Raw genomic sequence first — 23236 nt, 5'->3', positions numbered from 1 at the left:
GTTAAATTGACTGGCTAATATTCAATTTTCTATGTTATTTGAACTAATCTTTAATACTTAATAGACACTATTCTTCCTGAAGCAATTTCTCCTCCTGGACTGTAGAGTACAACACCTCCTTCTTTTCCTCTCCCTCTTTCTGACTACCCCTTTTAGGCCCTTCTCTGACACATTCTCAAATCTAGAGATCTCCTATCTGTCACTATATAAATTTTTCAGGGGTAATCTCACCCAGGTCAATGAATTTAGATACTATGTACACACTGGTGCCTTCCAAATTATTTATCCTCAATTCTGGTCTGAGAAATACTTGTCAACATATATTCAGATTCACAGGCATTTCAAGATTAACATGTTCAAAACTGATCTCTCAACATTAACTCCCAGTTAGTCCCATTAACTACAGTTAGTCCCATCTTTGTTGGTGGCAACTATTCTGCCTGATCCTTATGCCAAAAAAACCATGTAGTAATCCTTGTTTTATTTAATTCTTTCATAAGACATACCTAGTTGGTCAAGTATGGAATGATCTTTATGCAATGGAGGCCTCCAATTTTTCTACCAGTTATGCTATTTCAGAGATTATGAAACAGATTCACAGATAAAATTAAGTATTAAAATCATACCATTTATTAAATTAATTTAAATTATATAATAAGAGGAAAGAGATGGGGAAGGTAGTACAATTATGAGAAGGTACAAATAGTTAAAAGGAGCACACTATTTAAAGCATGAGTTATGCAATGTTCATGTTTTGTTGCATCAACCTTCCCTGACGATTGTATGGTAGGCAGAACCAGAAGCAAGATTTACACTAGGGGTCCAACACAGAAGGTGATTGAGGTCAAAACATATATTTCTTGTACTGAGGAGATGCAGAGGCATGGAAACCTGGCTTCTAGTCATAGTTCATCAATTAGTTTGCTATGGGAAGTATATAACTTTTTAGGTGGAACCTATGAAGGGATACAATAATACTATACTAAGTATCACCAGTGAATAGGCAATTTAGAAATGATATAGCTTTCAGCCAAGAGATGATTTGAGTATATCTTGTGATTTGTTGTTTTCATCTCTTTTTGTCTTTAAGAAACATTATTGCCTATCCCATCATTTATTCCATCTATTTTTAATATCTGTAACATATTATGAATTCATTAACTATATTTAACACACACTATACCTGTTACTTATGTCTCACAAGCTACTTGCTTCTTCATTAGCTAAATCCCATAAATCAGTTTACTTATGTTTTATGCTTCATACATCTTAGAAGTTGTATTCATCCTGTTTGTTTTTCTTTTAAACAATACCATGAAAAGTTCTTAAATAATTCAGCAAACACTTGCTTTGCATTACCTTAGCAAGTTGTGTAGGTCGTCCTTTAAAATATCTGGAATTCATCAACTATTGTACATCATGCACACTGAAGTAATCCAGATGCACACTTCTGTCATATCTTTCATATCTTTCCATCTTTCTCCTATCAGTCAGTTTCCCACTCATATTTCTCCCTGATATTACAAATACCATCAAAGTTTACAGCTTTTATAGTACTGTATTTTTTAAAAATAATTTTGTAGTTGTGGATGGACAACATGCCTTTATTTTATTTGTTTATTTTTATATGATGCTAAGGATTGAACCCAGTGCCTCACATTTGTGAGGAAAGTGCTCTGAGCTATAGACCTAGCCCCTGTATTTCTTTTTCTTGGAAGTCTCTTCCCCAGATACTCATAATTCCTTTGAATCTTTACTCAAAATTTAACTTCTTAGTCCTTCTCTTACTGCCCAAAATAAAATTTCAAGTTCCATTCTACTACCTATTGCACATTACTCTTTGCTGTTTTATTTTATTTTATTTATTTTTAGCACTTATTTAATTTTTAATATTTTAATATTTGACATACTGTTTTAATTATTTAAGAAAATACTTTCCATTGAATTATTTTGTGTGTTTCTCTATTGATGTAATATTTAATCTTACAATGATACCTATATATAGTAGGTGATTAATAAATGGTAAATGATTGAATAAATGACTACTATTCCATGCATGAGTAACACCATATATAAGAACTAAAATGAAGAATTTAGTGTTACTCTAATATTAAGATTACAGGCTTTGAGTTAAATGAATCTGAACTAGACTTCAGGATCTGACACTTATTGATTAGGCATTGAAATATGGATAGCACTGGCCAATTTGTAAAGTAAACCCAAAGTCAACCTTGGTGAAGGGATGCATAAAAGCTAAAATGGCAAATATGTTGCTTCTTACAGAGGAGAAGCAGTGACTAAATGTGGTTGAAGAAAACATCAAACACATGAGTGTGTAATAAGCATGAAAATGAAAATCACTAATGGATCATGATGCTTTTAGAAGAAATTAGGAATGGATTGCTATACGGACAAATTAAAGTGAGGAAAATTTTAGGAATAATATTATTAGGGGTATGAATAAAGAAATGAATTCTGGTTTAGAGAATGTTGAACTAAAGGTAGTGATATCAATTGTAAGTTTCTTTCTGTAATCTGATAGACATGTACTAAGAGAGTGAATCAAAAGGGCACCTATGAAAATTGAATGGACATAACTTAATTGAGAAATGTTTCAGAGAAAGGATTGGCTGGATTAGTTTTATTATTGATTATCAGATAAATACAGAATAGAAAGATTATGCATCATATGTAAGCCTCAATGACTATTGAGTCACATCCTCATTCACATAACAAAAAGGACAAGAAAAAGGTCCACGAATGATGAAATAAAGTTCACTTGGGAACAATAGCAGGTTGAAACATAAATGTACCTCAAGACATAGGTACACTTCAGAGATTTGAAAATGAGTTGGAAGCATGGCTGCAACTCCAGAGAGACTGGAAGTGTTAAGAACACAAATACAATGGTTACTTCCATTCACACTGAATACAGGTGATCAAATCATATGGATAAGGGAATGAACATACAGACAGAATGGACAAGGGATCTTCCCAGAGATCCCTATGCTGAGGGAGTTGGAAGAGGAGAAAGAGCAAGATAATGAACGACATATGGAATTGTGATGGGGGAAGAAGAAGTATCTACTGAGTGTATAGACTTTGAGAAAAGTGTTTCAATGATGGTGAAAGTCATGAAAGCTTAATTAAATCATTTCATTCTGTGACTAAGAATATTTATTGTTAAGTAAATATATGAATGAATAAAGCATATGCTACACTACAGATGGTAGGTAAAAGAAAGGATAGCATAAAAGTATACAAACAAGACAATCAGAAGATGTTTGGGAAAGAGGCATGTACATGGATGTGTGCATGCAGAAGTTTGGGACAGAGTGAGGATTGAGGAGAGATGGACACATTGAAGATGAAAGAGAGATTGAGGATATTTTATAAAAGATAAAATTAGCATAGAGTCATGATAAAAATCATTAATAGAGGAATTATGCACAATTATAAAAAGGATGTCATTAACTGTGTGTGGCTCACACCAAATATTATTTCTTCTTGGGAATTTATGAGGATAACTCTTTTATAGCTAGGGATCCTTTCACCTCAACAAACTTTAATGAGTATAAATCCCATTTTCCAAGTTAGGAACAGAAAGATGATTGATATTTGTAAGATACTGAGACCTGTGAATATTATTGATAGCTGGTATGTTTTGCATAGGAGACAGTCACTTGGATGTTCCTCTCCTTTTATGTAGAAAATGTTATGCTTCTTTGCAGACCACCAAAAACCTGACAGAATCTAATCCAACCTGTCTTTGAGTTCATGGGAAGTGGAACAGACACTACCTGTAGGGGGCGGGGGGGCAGTGGAGAATCAGTCCTTACAATATTAGGGAAAAAATTTCTTAGTATGACTATTGAGGACATAAACTTATCAAAGTTAACTACGTGTAACATCATCTTCTGATGCGCTCCCTTTAGTAACCATCAGAATATGTCATTACCTATCTCTTATGATTTGTGCTGCTTCTCTTCTAAAAAAAAGAGGTTTATTTCAATAGCCTATGTTAAATAACACAGATAAGCAAATTCAACTGAATGTTTTATGAAATATTATATATTTAGTAATATTTACATGAAAATAGACTGAGCATACAGTTTGGCAAAATTTAAGTCCATTTACAATTATCTCATTAAGGAGTCATACCTGAGCAATGCCTTAATGAGGTGGTAATGAGGTACAAATATACTGCCAGAATAGACATTGGAGAAACCCTTCTAGAAAAGGCAATTCAATAAAGGGATAATGAGGGGGAAAAATCTTATATCTTTCTCTTGGTTTATGCCCCTTTATTTTAGGATGTACTCCCTACTCTGTAAGTGTTGGTGGTTTTCATGGGATAAGAGTGATTAAAAAGAGCCTAGAGAGTAAGGGAAGAATAGATAGATTTAAACTTTAAATGGAGATTAAAATAGTATTTCCCACCCATAAGGGATGTTAGAAGGATTAAATTAGTTCACATGTGTCTTATATGAAAACACTCAATAATGTGTGACAGAATTGTTATTTTAACTGCTAATAAGGAAACTGGTTGTTTCTTGTTTAAGATTATACAACTCATCTTTTTGAAAACTTAGAAAATGAATTGAAGATGAGGCTGAGTCACAAAAATCTTTCTCACTCAGTCTCCTTTATTTGGCTTTGCAAGAAACTAGCCAAGGATACAGGCGTAACTCTGCACTAAAATAAATGTTTCCTTGGGGGAATCTTCCACAGTTTAGAATTTTCAGCCTCATACATCAATTAACTGACAAGTGAATTGCTAATGATATGTACAACACTACCTTAAAAAAATCAATGAGTCTCCAAAAAATGTATACTTTCAAATTTACCAATAGGATCATGTGAATAATTTCTAAACTCCTTTTCATAGTTCAGTTCTTATAAAAAACACTTCCTCAAGAACTTTTCAAGCTACTCTAATGAGCCAAATGAAGCTTTAAAAAAAAAAAAAGAAAGAAATTCTTGCAAATCTAGCAACTCTAGTATGTATCATTTCCATGCTCTAACACATACAAGGCTATGATTTCTTATATTTTTAGATTTTTCTACAATATTGCAAGAGTGGAAAACTCCACTGAGAAAATCCCTCATGTAGAAACTATTAAACAGTGCATAGAATCTGACCTGGTTCTGGTGTGACTTTTTTTTTTAATAAATACTTCAAATACTATTATATGCAAGGTTTATATGTGTGTGTGTGTATGTTAAATAAGCAAAATTAAAAGAGATGATATGAAGAAGGTTGCAGTTATATTTTTCATAAACTTACTTTAAGAGAATAAATATATATAAAAACTTCTAGTTTCATTTATAGATCAGATTTCTAGAAAAAGCCCCCAAATATTATAATTAGAAATGTTCATGTATTTATCCACATTTTTTGTAGTTACAGATATAAAACTTTTAATGATCATCATGTTCTTTATAATCATTGGTAGCCTTTGTGAAAGAGAACCTTAGAAGTAATTATATCATAAAAGTACAAGTCACTATTTCAAGCATCTTCATTAATGAAGAATCAACATATACTAAACCTAACAAAGCATCATCTGAGAATCTGATAAGACTGGGGGAAAAAAAAACAGCCTGAAGAGAGGGAAAAAAAAAGCGCTGACAATTTCAAACAAACAAAAGCAAAGTCAGATTATCTTGGAAGAGTTCTCTGTTTTGTAGAAGACAGTAAATGTTGACAGACCTGTGAAGGAAATGGACTCCGCGAGGGGTCAGAGGTGGTGACATAAGCAGCCTGTGTGTAGGCATAGCTCTTGAACCGAGGCTTAGGCGAGGAAGATGTTCGCTCATAGCCCTGTGCTAGACTGACTGTAATCTGCAGAGAAGGGTTTTGGGGAGGGTGGACAGACAGGAGGATACATGGTAAGTAACCCTAGAAGGACTACTTTCCAACATGCCAGAAAATAGAGCATTAAATGGAAATGATGGATGAAATATTTAATGCTAAACACAAATAAGTGATATCAGAAACTGATACACCCCAAGAATTATGATGCTTACAATTCTTGTGGTGCAGAACAGATAATCGGGGAAGATAATGAAGGTGGGTTTGAACCATGAACATTTCAGAGAGACACAACTCCAGTACATATATGGTATGATGGTCTTCAGTCTTACAAAAATAGGCATCCAAAGGCAATTTTCTCTGAACCCAAAGTAAACAAGGCAAAATTCATCAGATCAATACCCTGGAAAGGACTGAAGCTTTCATAAACTAAATATAGAACTAGCTCAGTAGAGTGCGAAAATTAGGCTTAAGAACTTTCCACACCTTCAGCAGACATTTTGCTAAAGGATTTTTCATCACTGTTTTTGTCTATGAAAAATACAAGAAAACACCCAAAATTTCCCACTGTTGAGAGCAAGAACAAACCAATTAATGGAAGAACCCCGCTGCAGTCTATAAAATGATTTAATAAATAATTTTATCACATGTATTCTCCATTTAATTTAAATTAGAAATGTTTTTAATCACTTTTCAATAATATTAACCTTTAATAATTAAAAATTGCTAATGCATCAATAAATTGCCTCCAAAAAATTTTAAAGTACAATATTAAACAGAGACTTTGCCTTTGTTCTTGCTCTGGTAATTTACTCTTTACTCTATTGGATGGAGAGTTTGAAGTTTAATATGCACATAAGCCTGCCTTTTGTTTTTTTTTTCAACTTAAATATGCATATAACTTAAATGCAATATATTCTGTATTCTATATTCCTATAATGCAGTGATTATCAATAGTAGAGTATTTTAATATATGCTTTAAAAATAATATAGTACATATCAGAAATTTAAAGGCTTGCATTATCTCTTTTTGTCACTGACTTTCTATGTATATGCACATTATGCTATGTATACATATGGTGATATATGTGTGTGTATATATATGCATGCATTAAATAGGTATTTTTATGTGTGATACTTACGAATGTATATAAATGTATATAAAGTAGAAAACATCTTTGATATTAGTTGTCATTTAAATCCTTTACCTGTTGAGAATAGTGCATTTGATGATGTAATTCAAAATGCTCTTCTCTAGTCACTTTTGAAGACCTTGGCAACATTTCCACTTCCTGGATGGCTTCGATGCTCACTTGTTGAGGCAAAACTTGGAAGAGTGATGTGATGTACATTAAGATGGACTTCTTATCCGGATAAGTGGTAGCAACATCTGTAAGCACATTAACACCACACATCAATTTTTGGTTTCTATATTTGAGACTCTGAAAGAGTAATGAACAAATCAATGGTACAGGAAGAAGACAGATTAATGAGCACTCGATTGTCCATGAATGTCCTCTAGAGACTAATTAGAACATGATAATCAGGCCTAAAATATCCCTGCAATTTGGCAGACCAATGAGATGAGCACTAAAGTTAATTTCTTTTGCTTCTTCACATAAAAACTTCATTCCGTAATTCTCTTTCCTAACTCAAATTGCCAAAATTCACCCATCTAAGAGACTACCTTTCATTAGAAACAAAAATTAAAAATTACACTTTCCTTTCCACAGAAAGTTATATTAGCATGTCAATTAAGATGGTGCATTTGTGATTAAACAATTAAACAAAAAGGTTTAATGACTTGGCTCCTAGTAAACAAAATTGACACCTCTTTATTACATTTTTGCTGGTATTAAAGTATGTAAAGAGCTATTTCTGATTCTGTGTAAAAATGAGCCATGTATTTCCTCAAAAAATAAAATAAAATAAAACACCATATATCATATGGATAATGATTAGTAATATTCACTAAGTATATTAATGATATTTGTTTCCCTTATGGTGCATCTGTTAAAGTAGGATGTTACTTTCCTTCTTGGACTTTCAAAATATATTTAAAAGTCCTCCACATAGAATGACACTGACTTCATGTCATTTACTATATCCAGGGAGTGATATCCAGTGAATATCATATACAATATTCAGTGAGTTAAGTGTGCATTATCAATAATAATTTGTAATACCATATATAAAATGGAAACTCCTTTGAAAGATTTTTGTGCCACTTGGCATTGAAATTTACCCACTGTGCTCACCCCAGGGAAACAAGATATAAAAAATATCCTTTGTGTGAAGTGAATCATTAATTCTAGAAATAGTAAAATGTAAATAATTGCATTTTACTATTCAGTCCTTAAAAAGAAGTAAATTCTGCCATTTGTAACAACATGGATGAACTTGAAAGACATTATACTAAGTGAAATAAGCCAGGAACAGAGACACAAATAATATATGATCTTATTAATATGTGGAATCTTAAAACATTGAACCTGAAGAAGCAGAAAGAAGTGACAGTGGTTTCCAGAAACTGGGAGGGGAGATTGGGAAAATAGTGGCCAATAGATTTAAAATTTGAGTTAGTTGCAATCAGTTCAATGGATCTACTCTATGACCTAATTAATAACAATGTATTATATCATTAAAGATTGCTAAGCAAGTAAATTTTAAGCAATCACCACAAAAAAAACATGATAAATATGATGTAACGAGTATGTTAGTTTGATTTAGCCGTATCATAATGTGCACATATTTCAAAACATCTGATTATATACATGATACATACATATAATTTTTACTTATCAATTTAAATAATTACTTAATCAATTTTAAGACAAAAAAGGATACCAGTAGTCCTGTCAAGAGGCCAAGGTAACTCTGAGGCAATGTAACAATGTATTTTTCTCTCCACATATTTATCTGAGTTTAACTATAACCTTGAAAGATATCTTTAAAATATGTATATTATAGGCAGGTATTCTGATTATGAGTGAAAAAGTCAAGAGTAAAATTTTAAGTCTGCTAGCACAAAAGGAGGTTGAACAAGTCACTTAATCCTTTGTAAGTAGGACCATAAATTAATCAGAGTTACTATTTTTAAGGTATTTTTAAAAAGAATTAGAGAGGAGAAAAAATTAATTTTCCTTGGTCTGCTTCTATCCAAAGTATATAGTGCTTCTTAATATTTAATGTGCATATGAATCACCTGGGGACCATTTTAAACTACAGAATGTGGTTCTGTAGGTCAAGGGTGGAATCTGAAGCCTTGCATTTCCAATAAGCTACCATGTTATATTAAAACTGGTGGCCTGAGGAACAGCTTTAGGGTAGCAAGTTAAAAAAAATGCATCTAATCTGTTATATCATCTACCATTGGGATTTTAAATAATTTTTTCAAAAATATATTCATTGGGCACTTCGATGTACAAAGACCAAGGGGTACAAAGTTATACATTTACTCTGTGCCGTATTTGCAAATTTAATCACTGACCAACAGATATTAAAGATAATATTTTTCAAGTACTATTTATAAATAATTAAAAGAATATTTTGAGCATGAATGCTACCTTTCTTCAAAATCTACTAATTGGGAGGAAGGAGGGATGCAGAAATGTGAGTCAATAAATATGAAGTTAGTTAAATAGAAGGAAGAAGTTCTGATATGCTACTGAACAGCAGGGTGACTAGAGATGATGATAATATACTGATTACTTCAAAAAGGTTGAAAGAAAGGATTTGGAATGCTTTCATCACAAATCAGTGATAATGTTTGAGAATATAGATATGCTTACTCTGATTTTGAAATTCTAATTATATATATATAATATATGCATTGAAATATTACATAGTGCCCCATTAATACATAAAACCTCTATATTTCAATTTAAAAAATAACTAAGATCCTATCAACTTTGTAACTCTGAAATATAAAATCTCCCAGTCATTTTATAATTATTTTTCAAGTATTTTTCCTAGTATGATGAACAAATGATTATAACTTGAAATTCAAAAATGCTTTATTTGGGGGCTGGGGCTGTAACTTCGTGGCACAGTGCCTGCCTAGCACTTGTGAGGTTCTGGGTTCGATCAATAGCACACCCCCTAAAATAAACATATAATAAAGGCATGCTGTCCATCTACAACTACTAAAAAAATTGCTTTATTTCCTTCTTATAAGTAACAAGTCAATTTACCATGTCATGATATCTTAGAGCTCTGTTGAGTGTCTTAATTGAGAAATGCATTGAATTATAAAAAAAATGATCCCTTGCCTATTCACTGCTATGTTTTACAGATGTGTATGTGTGTATATTTGGCCTCAAATATATGCCATAACAAAAAAAGAAAAATTATTAAAAAATTATTTAGGCATTATCACTACTGCCCCAAGGAAATAACACAAATTGTAATAGAGTGAAAGTAAATATTAATAAATATCAGTTAGGGTTTTCAAGATGATAGGATAGAGGAGGTCACTTTCCTAGCTGCTCCAGGGTGAGAAACCAAAAAAGCAGACAGGCAGATTCTCTGCAAGGTGGGTGAACAAAAAAGTGGCGGGTGGGGACTTTACTGGAATTAACATCTGGACATTCAGAGTAGATCTGGGACTCAGGAGATTGGATATAACAAAATAAGGGAAAAAAAAAAACCCAGCAGCATAGCCTCTGCCACAGCCAGGCAGTTCCTCTACCAGCACAGTGGAGGGATAAGGAAATTAAAGGAATCTGCATTTATCAGAGGCCCCAAATGTGATTCCATATTTAGAAGATCCAAAATATTCCACCAGAAAACTTCTATAACTAATAAATGAATTCAGCAAAGTAGCAAGATATAAAATTAACACTCATAGATGCCCTTCAGTAGATGAATGGACAAAGAAACTGTGGTACCCAGTAGAATAGTACTCAGCAATAAAAGAGAATAAAATCATGTCATTTGCATGTAAATGGATGGAGTTGGAGAATATAATGCTAAATGAAGTTAGCCAATCCCAAAAAACAAATGCTGGATGTTTTCTCTGATATAAGGATGCTGATTCATAGTGGGGCTGGGAGGGGGAGCATGGGAGGAATAGATGAACTCTAGATAGGGAAAAGGGATAGGAGGGATGGGGGTAGAAAAGATGATGGAATGAGATGGACATCATTACCCTAAGTACATGTACGAAGACATGTATGGTATGAATATATATTTTGCATACAACCAGAGATATGAAAAATTGTGCTCTATGTGTGTAATATGAGTTGTAACGCATTCTACTGTCATATATAATAAATTGGAATAAAGTAAAAAAAATAAAAATAAAATGCATTTCTATACTTCAGTGATGATTACACTGAAAGACAAATTAGGAAAACTACACCATTCACAATATCCACAAAATAATAAAATATTTGAGAATCAATGTAACAAAAGACGAGAAAGACCTCTACAATGAAAACTACAGAACACTAAAGAAAGAAATTTGAAGAAAACCTTAGAAGATGGAAAGATCTCCCATGTTCTTGGTTGGGTAGGCAGAATTAACCCTGTCAAAATGGCCATATTACCAAAAGCATTATACAGATTTAATGCAATCCTATTCAATTCTTCATTGAAATAGAAAAAGCAATCATGAAATTTACTGGGAAAAATAAGAGAACCAGAATATCCAAAGAAATTCTTAGCAAGAAAAGTGAAGCAAGGAGGCATCACAATATCAGACCTTAAATTATATTATAGAGCCATAGTAACAAAAACCACATGGTATTGGCACCAAAATAGACACATAGACCAATAGTACAGAATAGAAGATACAGAGACAAACTCACATAAATACAGTCATCTCATACTAGACAAAGGCTTACACTGAAGAAAAGATAGCCTTTTCAACAAATGGTACTGGAAAAACTGGAAATCTATATGTAGCACAATGATATTAAACCCCTATGCCTCACCATATACAATACTCAACTCAAAGTGAATCAGGGACTTATGCACTAGAACAGAGATCCTGTGCCTAATAGAAGAAAATGTAGGCCCAAATCTCCACTATGTCAGCTTAGGAACTGATTTCTTTAATGAGTCTTCTGTAGTGCAAGAATTAAAATCCAGAATCAATAAACAGGATGGTATTAAACTAAAAAAACTTCTTCACAGCAAAGTAAACAGCCAATAACATAAAGAGAAAGCCTACAGAAGGGGAGAAAATCTTTACCACACATACCTCAGATAGAGCATTAATCTCCAGGATATATAAAGAACTCAAAAAACTTAACACCAGAAAAAAAAAAAAAAGAACAAATAACTCAGTCAATAACTATGGTAAGGAACTGAACAGATATTTCAAAGAAGAAGTTCAATTGATCATCAAAAATATAAAAAAATGTTCAACATCTCTAGCAATTAGAGAAATGTAAATCAAAACTACATTGAGATTCCATCTCACTCCAGTTAGAATGGCAATTATCAAGAATACAAGAAACACTAAATCTTGGCAAGAATGTGGGAAAAAAGGTACACTCACATATTGCTGGTGAGACTGCAAATTGGTGAAACCATTATGGAAACCAGTATTGAGAGTCCTCAGAAAACTTGGAATAGACCCAATATTTGACCCAGTTATCCCTCTTCTCAGTTTATACCCAAAGGACTTAAAATTAGCATACTACAGTGACACAGTCACATCAATGTTTATAGCAGCTCTATGCACAATAGGTAAACTATAGAACAAACCTAGGTGCCCTTCAACAGATAAACGGATAAAGAAAATGTGGTATATATATATACACAGTAGAATATTACTCAGCCTTGTAGAAGAATGAGATGATGCCATTTCCCTATAAATGGATGGAGCTGTAGAATAACATGCTAAGAGAAATAAGCCAATCCCAAAGGCTGAATATTTTCTCTGATATGCAAATGCTAATGGGAGGGGAGCTAAGGAAAAATAGAGGTAATTTGGATTAGACAGATGGGAGTGAAGGGAGGGTAGGAGGTAGGAAAGAGTGTAGAATAAATTGGACATTATTACCCTATGTGCATATATGATTACACAACTGGTTTACCTCTACATCATGTACAACCAGAGAAATGAGAAGTTATACTCCCTTTATGTACGATGTGTCAAAATGCATGCTGCTGTCATGAATAACTTATTAGAAATAATAAAAAAACTGAAAAAAACACAAAGGTAAATAAATATCAGTCATTACAATAAATGTACACTTAATCAACAAAACTAATAATGTTTTACCTTAAATTATTACTGTCCTACCTCTAATATCATGTTAGATTCTATGGGGCCAGAAGCCAGAGGTCAATAGTTCTTTTTAAAAGAAAATGATTTAGAACTTCTAACATATTTTTAATTCCTTGAATATGTATTGCTGAAGATCTTTTATATTCAAAGAATTTTAATAGATTATCTAGGAGATTAAAAGAGATTTCATGGATTCCACTCAAAATTAAGAATAATAAATAATAAGAAAAGTACAAAATAATTTCATTGCTGAATAGAATTAAAATGTGTTCCTCTATTTGGTACAACCAGTGCTTAAACATGTTTATATTAAAAAAAGTTATATATCATTGAGGGATCAATGATTTATAAATAGGAAAGTTAAGTAAGTATGTATAGAATTCTATAAGTATGGAAATGAAGAAAGAGGGAAGAGTATTTGAGGTAGTAGAATAACATGAGTAAAGGTGCAGAGGTAGGAAATGATTAAACATGTATTGGGAATAGTGCTTTTGACTTTCTTAGCCAGAGGGAGAAGTAGTGAAAAATATGATAAAACAAGTCAGTTGCATGTGGAACATTGAGGGATCAGCAGCAAAATAGAAAACTTGGCTGTAGTCCAATAGGTTAGAGAACCACTAATTACTTTTGCACAGGAGTATGACACTATCAAAATTTTATTAAAATACAACTGTTATATGCAGAATGGATTGATGGAGAGAAAACTGGAGGTAAATAGAAGGCAAAGACCATAATGAAGACAGGAGTTATTAGAGAACAGAAATAATACTGTGTATAGAAAGAATGGAATACAAGGAAGCATCACAAAAATTCTAAGATTCAAAATGACTTCATTCAATTTTCAAGTCATTTATTCCACATTCTTTGGAAATGCCTGTATAAAAAATCCGGTGCTAAGCCCTGAGAGTAAAAAAAAAAATTCAATAAACTGAGAATAAGATGAAGAAGGAGAAGGAAGAAAGGGAAAACTGATTGTTCTGTAGCCATGGTAACAAGTAGCCATCAACAGGAATTTAAATCAATTAGCTGCTTCTGTGATTGTTACCATGGATCCCTATACCTTCCTTCTGAAAGTCTGCCAGTTATGAGTAGTTTTACCCCAATGAACATGAAGTCCAGAAAGTAAATCCATTAATAATAGTTTCATCTGAATAATCATACTTACAAAGATGACATCAACCTACTCCCATCTCTGAATGTTCCCAGATCTCTTTTCCTTTAGGTTTCCCTCAAAATCTAGGAATACTCTTAAAAAAAAAAAAAAAAAAACTTTGGCTAAGGAACTATAATTTCCTCTTATATAAGTAAGCAATAAATTCAGCTTTGTGCTTTTGTTTCAGATAGTGGGTTATGGTCTCATTGTTTAATAAAATTCAAGCAATGATGTTCAGTATTTTGTATTGGAATGTACAATGAAACAAATCATTTAGTGAAATGCCATCATTTTTCAAATGAAGAAATAGAAGCCCAAGATGGTTTTGTGGCAAGTTCAAAAGCTAGTCAGTATCAGATTACAAACCAGTCATTGTACTATACTGCCTCATATCTTTACCCTCACTCTCCCAGATAATGCTTTTAGTGTATTTGAAGACCCAGAACTTCAAATTAATTATGGTGAAACTCTGATCAATGTGGTTCAGTTATCAAACAGTATTTCCATTTTCTATATTAGTAGTTATTTCTCTTTAAGTGAGGCATAACAAGAATAAATATACATAAAAATGAAACTTCAGCAGTAATCAAAAAAGGCAAATTAAATAAACATGTGAGTTTTAAACCATATTTATTTGTTTTCAAATTAACAAACAATTATAAAAGTATAACAATCAGTGTGCAAGAGTTTGAGTGATTTGGCAAGACTCCTATTTAACTTAAAGAGTACCAGTTGTTTTTGTCTTTATGAAAAACATTTTGGCAGTGCTTATCAAAACCTTAAAATCAGAGTTGGGGTTGTAGCTTAGTGGTAGAGTGCTTGCCTGGCATTTACAAGGCCATGGGTTCAAACCTGAGTATCAAGGAGTTAAAAAAAGAAAACCCTTAAAATGATCATTTTGAATGTTCCAGTAATTTTCGTTTAGGAATAGACCCATAGGAAATGGCAGATATTTGAATGAAGATTTTATTAATGTCGTGGAAACTTTAAACAGTATTTATAATGCAGAAATTAAAGCAGGCCAACCCAAACATCTTAATAGAGAATGACTGAATATATAACTGTGTAGTAATAGTACAAAGCCATTCAAATCTTACTTTTAAAGAATATTTAACAATATATTAAAATCAATACTTTATGAAATAACATCAAAACAGCAAAATCTGTAATTTATGTAGAATGTCATAACAATTTTAGAAAAACAGACCAGGGAACATATTTCAATATATTAGCAATGTGGATATGGTAGTAGCAATGAAAATGCTTTTCTTTTGCTACTTCATCTTATCTATATTTTATAAATTCTCTGATCAACACACATTAATTTTATAATTAGATAAATATATTCTATGGTGTTAATAAAGAATCCACAAAGATCCAAAAGGAGACAATAAAACTTTCTCAAAGTTTGCATTCCCTATGCCCTCATCCCAAAAATGTCAATGCAAATGAGTTTGTTATGAAACCGGTGCCTTCCACAAAACTATTCTTATCTTGGGCAGTCACCCTCAGGAAAGTCCGATTAGCCAGCTGCCAGGCATAACCTTGAAACACCTCTGGGAAATCTAAACAAGAGTCTCCACTGTCAAAATCTGAGGTCAGCTTTCTTCCCAGAGAAAGTCAGGAAGTGAAATACTTGATTATAATGCATAGCATGTGTAATTGGAAAGAAGCAGGATTTCAAAGACAACATGTATAAATGTGCCTTCACAAAGCTTTGGTAGGTCAGCCTTATAAGAGTTTTATTGTTTTAAGAGGGGGAATTTCTTTTAGCAACTACGATAAGAACAAACCTGGATCATTTCCCAGAGTTTGCATGAGGAACGAAACAATTAAAATAAATAAATAATTAATAAAATCCCTATTTGAAAGAGAAGGGAACAGATGAGCTGGAGATAAGAAACTTGTACTCCTAACCTAGACACAGCCAGATAGTTCTAAACATGAAAATACAAGGACATATATGTTGGCACAATTGAAACTTATGATTGCAAAAATAACCACCTACAAAGATGCAAAAGTCTAAAGAAATTACTGCTAGAAATAAATTGAGTTATCATTTGATGTTTGAAAATGAAGAAATTTATGTTATAAAGTCATCTAGTTCCAAATGCTAGAGTTTAGTTGTTAAAAGTATAACAATGGACTAAATCATTAAAGCGTTTGCTTGTTATTTTTCAGTTCAATATATTACATTCATCACTGCATTCAAGATACTTGTAATTTTCCACTTACATGTCACTATATCAAATTGATATATTTCAATAAGAAGAAATCATTTGCACAGGTCCTCTCATGTTAAATTCTTGAACATCATTCAATACATGTTCTGGATTCACTAAATTAAGTACTCTTTAATTAATTCATTTTTAGTATTTCATTCACTGATCCAAGTAGTTGCTTTTATCATCTAATAACAATGCTTCTCATTAAAGGACTATAAAATATAGTAATGAACACAATTTGCATTGATGAAGATGATTCAGTTTCATAACAACAGTAATAAAAATAAAAAGCAATGGCTTTAATTTATCCATGAGAAACACTAAATCATCTTATCTTTAAAACATGCAACTATTCTTTTCAATATGCTTATGGTACAGCTAACAGAAGTCTATCACCATCATCTTGGTATAAGTAGAAAACGGTGGCCCAAAATACATCATGGTTACTTAGGACACAATGGAAAAACAAAAGCAAAAATCAAAATCATGTACTGATAAAAGAAGATAAACTAAAACTACTTCTGCTTTCTGAATATTAACCAAGAAAAAAAATCCTTAACATAGATCTTCAGATACAACTTAAACCACATATATTCAATCTAATAAATAATGGTGGCTGAAAGTGATGTTATTGATTATGAAGTGTTATATTCAAAGTATGAGACACTGAAATTATATTTAACAATATTTATTGAGTTACTACTTTTTTCCATGCTATATTATATACTTTGAAGATAGGTAAATAAATGAGCCGAGAGATCTCTTCTCATGGAACACTGATTCCAGTGGCAAAGGAAATTGTTTCATTGTATAAAAGAGTTGTTTTCACAAATGCATTCTTTGTTGGGCTCTTTTTGGGGACTTGTAAAGGAATCTGAATTATACAGTGTTCATATCAAATATTCGTAGAATGATAAAGAAAAATGCACAGGAGCTGATAGGGAAAGATTGATTAATTGGAAATTTTCAATTGATGCTGTCTACAAGTTTCATAAAATACCTTTAAGTGGAAAAGTGTTTTAAAGATCAAAGGTCTCTGATGAGCAACTAATCAAACTGAGATATTAGTTTTAAATTTTCAATTCCAAAATGCAAAATAATTTAAAAATAGTTTCTTTGCTAGCTATTCATTATGTGTGTAGCCTGTAGGAATATGTTTTACTTTTTTTTAATTGGTGCATTATACTTATACTGGGGTTAATTATATTAGGGAGTACATATTATATTTGGGTTCATTTTGAAATAATCATTATATTATGGGGTATATCATATTATGTTGAGGTTCATTTTGACATAATTGTTATATTATGGGGTGAGTCATATTGGGGTTCATTATGACATAATCATTATATTATGGGGTGTATTATATTTGGGTTCATTTTGACATAATCATGCATGCATGGAATATAATTTGCTCCATTTCAGTCTCTAATATTTTCCCTTTCTCACCTGTCTTCTCACTAGCCCCCCTTCCATTCCCCTTCCAATACTCTATTGGGCTGGGAGGGGATGTTTAATTTTTAAAAATACTCTTGGCCTTTTAAAACCTTAGAACAACTTTTCAGTACATATTTTCTAAAACCATCATAATACAAGCTAACCTGACCTAACACATGGAAGCTGATCAGACAATGTGGGAGACTATTGATAGAAAAACATTTGTACTTTCTTACAATTCTCTCTACAAGCCTATTGTGGGAAAAACTATTGGAGTTTCCATTTGAGAAGGAAGTATTTTGACGCAGTGACATTTAACTCTGCTTCCTTAATTGTCACCTGCTGTTTTTATGCATTGCTTTTGACCTAACCAAATTGACTTATTTTTCCTACTTCTAGAAAAAGTGAAGTTAAATAATCCCAGTCTCTATCATCTTTACTAACACAAAATATTCTATTTTTATTCATTTTTTAACAATATTAGAAATGACAGTTGATAAATAATAGGGTCCAAATGAAGATGTTTATTTCATGTGACAAATTTAATTGGCTATTATCTGCTGGCAGCTGGACAATTCATGCCTTTATATATATATTTTGGGGTTTTTTTTGCATTACAATTCTTATCACACAAATATACCACAATTTTTTATATCTCTGTTTATATATAAAGTATGTTGACACCCAATTAGATTCTTCATACATGTACTTTGGATAATGATGGTCATCATATTCCACCGCCCTTGCTAATCCCCTGCCCCCTCCCTTTCCCTCCCATCCCTCTTCCCTATCTAGAATTCATCTATTTTCAACTTACATAAATATAGTCTACTTTTGACAGTACTAATAGAATTTCATTTGAGTATGAGTTTGGGGTTTCTGGCTTTCACCAATGTAATTAGGGCTTCCCAATTATCAATGCAATACTATGCAAAGATGATAAATAACTTCCAAAGTGAAAAATAATACAATTTAGAACTTCACAGAAGCAAAGATAATCAAATGTGAAGCAATGATGGAGAAAGGTACAAGTGAACAAAGAAGCATCAAAAATCTGATAATAAACAAATCTGAAAAAATAAGGAATAATATTTTCTATAAAATAATGTCATCAATGATGTTTAAAAAGGCATCAAACAACTCAAATGATTGATTTTAATAAAATGTGTACATATTAAATTTGAATAAATTATATTCTTATAAATATTAAATAGAATTTGATATGTATGTGTTGAAAAATGCTGCATTAATGAAGGTATAATGTGGAATAAAGAACATAGGAATTTGTGAGGGAGCTAGATTATTTTTCTATACTTCTATGTATGATGTTTGGAAATTAATTATCAGCAAAAATCCCTCATTTTTATACATAGGACATGAATATTGATGTGTATACCTACTTTCTTTTTATTAGAACTGAAATTTAGTCATTCAAATAACAGCAAACATCTCTACTTGTACTTTGAAACTTATTTTTTATTGAATCATCAATTTGTCCTTAGCCTACAAACTTGTTTTCCTAGTTCCCACTTTCAAGACAAAGAAAATTTAAAAACCAGAGGTATACTGGTAAGTTGGTTTTCCAAAAGACAAACAAACAAACAAACAACAAAAAAAACAAATAATAATATCAACAAAATCTCTGATTTGTTGTGTTTACCAATCTCCATGATATAAATGATTTCAACTTGCCAATGGGTTACCAACCTGCAGGCATAATTTCTGATTAGTTAACAATCTGCTCTCATGAATATGTATGATCTGGTTCTAATATACCAAGGTTCATAGGATTGTTCACATCTTCTTCCACATATTTCTGTTTCTCTGATCCCCTCCACAAAAGTACTTTTGAAATGTTTCAGCTACATTCTATGTATCTACTTTCCTATATGCCCTTTCCATTCAGTTCATGTTAATTTACCATTTAATATATGCCAGATACTCTGTCAGATGCTAAGGAATGCAGCACTGAAGAAAGCTAAAGTTCCTGCCTTCCTGGAGCCTAGATTCTAGTTGAGACACAGGCAATAAATAAAAACAAGTCTCTGGCTTCTCAGATTTTAAGTGCCATAGAGAATAATAAAATGGATAAGGGATGAGTAAGGTCAATATTTTAAAGAGGATGAGCATGGCAGGCTTCTCCCTAGATAATACTACATCAGAGAGCTGGTTCTGTCAACTCTGCTAATGGCTACAATGTTGCCAAGCTTAATGGCTGTTTTTCTATCTTCATCTTATCTATAGCTCCCAGTAGCACTCTTCCATTCTTAAACTGCTTTGTTTTTCTTGGCTTCTTTGACACTACATTTTCAGGATTTTTCCTTATCTACCCACATTTTCCCAGGCTCTCCTTCTACCTCTAACGATTTAAATGAAACAAATTTTTGAAGAGGTTTAGAAGATAGATCTGGGTGTTCTTTAGCTACCTTCATTCTTCCCTAGGTAATGTCTTCTAATCTTAGTGATTACACTTGCTCATGTCCCCAACCCCACCCTGCCATATTGTTAAAATTCTGATTTCCAAATACCAGTCTCCAAGTGAGATCTCTTCTGTCAGATCAAGACAGATGATAAAAAGGAAATCTATGTAGTGATATTTCAAATTTGTTACATCCAAAACTAGGCTCTCTGTTCTCTGCAAAATCATTAGACTTCCATTTATCTACATCTTCAAATATGGTAACAACATTCATACATTATATTAGGGTGTAAATGTAAGAAACATCCCTGGTTTTTCTTTGTTTCTACATTCCCTCACTTGTTCTACTACGAAGTATTATCTTTTCTGTATTAAAAAGGATTGTGTATCCACCTGTCTTCATGTTCACTATTACTATCTAACCCAAGCTATGGTCCTCACCTTCTGAGATTAATATATTCCCATCCTAACTATTCTCATGCCTCTCAATCCATTCTCTTTGCAACAGCTGAAATGATATTTTCAAAAAACACAAATAACAAATTAATTTGGATTACCCTCGTACTTAACACCCTTCAAAGGCTCCTTGTTTTTTTCAGAATAACTATACACTTCTTTCCTGTCCTATAAAGTGGTACATGCCACAATCTTGCACACTCAGCTGCTGGTACTTCAATGGTATTTCTCTTTCTCTTTGTCTACTGTTTATTAGATTTATTCACCTTTATTTTTGTCTCAGACACCACATGCCTTTTCATACCTCTTGACCTTTACATGTGCTACTTTCTTTACTTGAAATATTTTATCCATCTTTTACATGTTTAATTCATTCTTATTCATTAATCTTAGCTCATATGGAATTTCCTCAGAGATGCCTTTGTTCTTCATTTTAGGAAGCCTGTTCCCTTTGCTTTCTTTCATCCTTTCCATCACTTATTACAAACTTATTTTTTTTTTATTTTTTCAATAATTCCTTATTCTTTCTCTCCTTGTATGACTGAGTCATATTTTAGAAAAGGGCGTTTTGGTCAATGATAGATGACATATATGATGGTTGTCCCATAAGAATCTCCTTTCACATAGTGACAATATGGCTCTCATACCATTATAGCACAACACATTACCCACATTTCTGGCAATGCTAGGGTAAATAAACCTTGTGCTGTCAGTCACATAAAAGCATAGCTTACACAATTATGTATAGTACATAATGCTTAATAATTATAATAAACAAATATGTTACTGCTTTATATATTTAGTCTATTGTACTTTGATCATTATTTTAAAGTCTACTCCTACTTATAAAAACATTACCATAAAACAGTATTCTGTGTTATGCTAGCAGCAGTCTAACACATATGGTGCTTGTGGCATCTCTTAATTGAATCAAGAGGCCATAACTTGTGATTGACTTGTACCATTTAAGTTCATGTAATTGTATTTCAATTATACTTCATCATGTTCACAAAATGACAAAGTCACTTATTGATGCATTTCTCAAACTATGTCTCCATCTTCAATGGAAACGTAAGTGTGTAAGAACCATAGGACAGGAACTTTCTCTAAATTGTTTAACCACAGACCAAAAAATAGTACATACTAAGTATTTTTTAATTTAGTAAACGAATGAATGAAGAGTTAATTAGGGCTGATGGAAATAAGGTTTCACTTTTGTGGTCTACATATATGGACAAAGAGTACGATGCAACTTTGAAAATTGAGAACTGGTTAAGGAGAAGAAAGCACTCTAGCAAAGAATAGGAGTAGGCAATATTTATCTACTACAAAATTATATGAAATAAATTCTGTTTCATATTTGATTAATTTGCATTGAGCATCAGTTATGTACAAGGAATATTTATTGCTTCCTCATTTAAACATCATCACTCTAGTGAGTTAATAATTGGAATTATCTTTTAAAAACCACAAGGTCATACAACCACTAAGTGATAGTCTGACTAAAGTGGAAAAAATTGACTTCTGTTTGTATATCCCAGTTTTCTTATTTCATGACCTTGGACAAGGTTAAGCAAAATGTGCTTCAGTTCCTTATTGTATTAAAAAAAAGGTTTTTTTTTTAAATTTATTGATCATACATTCAAAAATGAGACTTGATTTGAAGAACATCTCATGCTCTAGGAACCAGATCAGATTTTTTAAGTGATAGGGAAAGAAGCATTAATTTCTAAATTAGAGAGCATTTGCAGGTTAATCAAGAAGCAGATGAGTGATGATGACAAAGTTAGTACATTTTTAATTCAGATTGAAAATACTCAAGTTTATACTCAAGACACATGAAAACTAATGTTTTATTCATTGTCTCTAAACTTTGACTTATACTCCACAAAATAGCACAGTGGTTTGCATAGAATACATGTTTGAAAATAACATTCACTGATGTCTACAGAAAAAATATGTTCAAGTACTCTCAGACTTAGGGTAGGAAAATTAAACTCCTTAGAACTTGGATGAGGTATGTTTTTCAGAAATCTTGCACTAAGTGTCTGCATACCTGAATGTCTGGAAGATTCAAGTAAATGAAAGCCTTGCCATCTTGCAAAAACTCAGACTTGAATAGTGGCAATTTAAAAATATTTTTAAAATTGAAATATGAAAATGAGAAACATATTCAGTTACAAAGGAAAATTCAGGCATGCTATACACATATTTACAAATAATATAATCACTAATATAAGTGTAATATATAAGTACATATACTGTATTTCAAAAGTAACCCTTTTTGACTAGAGACTAGTAATATCAAGGAATGATTAGACAAAGGTTAGGACTTTATTTGCTATAACATGCTAATGTGGTCTACATATATGGACAAAGAGTAAGATGCAACTTGAAAATTGAGAACTTTAATTGTAATTAATATATGTTTATTTTAACTATTTGCAATTTTTAATTTCTTCCCTGCCTTTGGTGGCCAGGGAAAGGTTAA

The 23236-nt window shown here is 32.1% G+C and overlaps 1 protein-coding gene across 11 annotated transcripts in view; it reads right to left on the bottom strand.

Annotated features, from left to right (window-relative positions):
• Dmd (dystrophin) overlaps positions 1 to 23236 on the bottom strand; it is a 2205817-nt gene that overhangs the window by 1616653 nt on the left and 565928 nt on the right. For 10 of the 11 annotated variants that reach the window (XM_058572890.1, XM_046425263.2, XM_046425265.2 and 7 more), the window contains exons 8-9: positions 7024 to 7205; positions 5714 to 5845 (exon numbers count right to left, since the gene is read on the bottom strand). In XM_058572890.1, coding sequence (XP_058428873.1) covers positions 5714 to 5845; positions 7024 to 7205 — 314 coding nt within the window. The remainder of the gene's footprint in view (positions 1 to 5713; positions 5846 to 7023; positions 7206 to 23236) is intronic. The other variant, XM_046425267.2, reaches the window with a different exon arrangement.

Source organism: Marmota monax, unplaced genomic scaffold (genome assembly GCF_021218885.2).
Source record: "Marmota monax isolate L192 unplaced genomic scaffold, Marmota_monax_Labrador192_F-V1.1 WCK01_AAM20220418_F8-fsc00075, whole genome shotgun sequence".
NCBI classification, from domain to species: Eukaryota; Metazoa; Chordata; class Mammalia; order Rodentia; family Sciuridae; genus Marmota; species Marmota monax.
The sequence above is the reverse complement of the archived record's forward strand: the minus strand, read 5'-3'. Positions and strand labels throughout refer to the sequence as shown.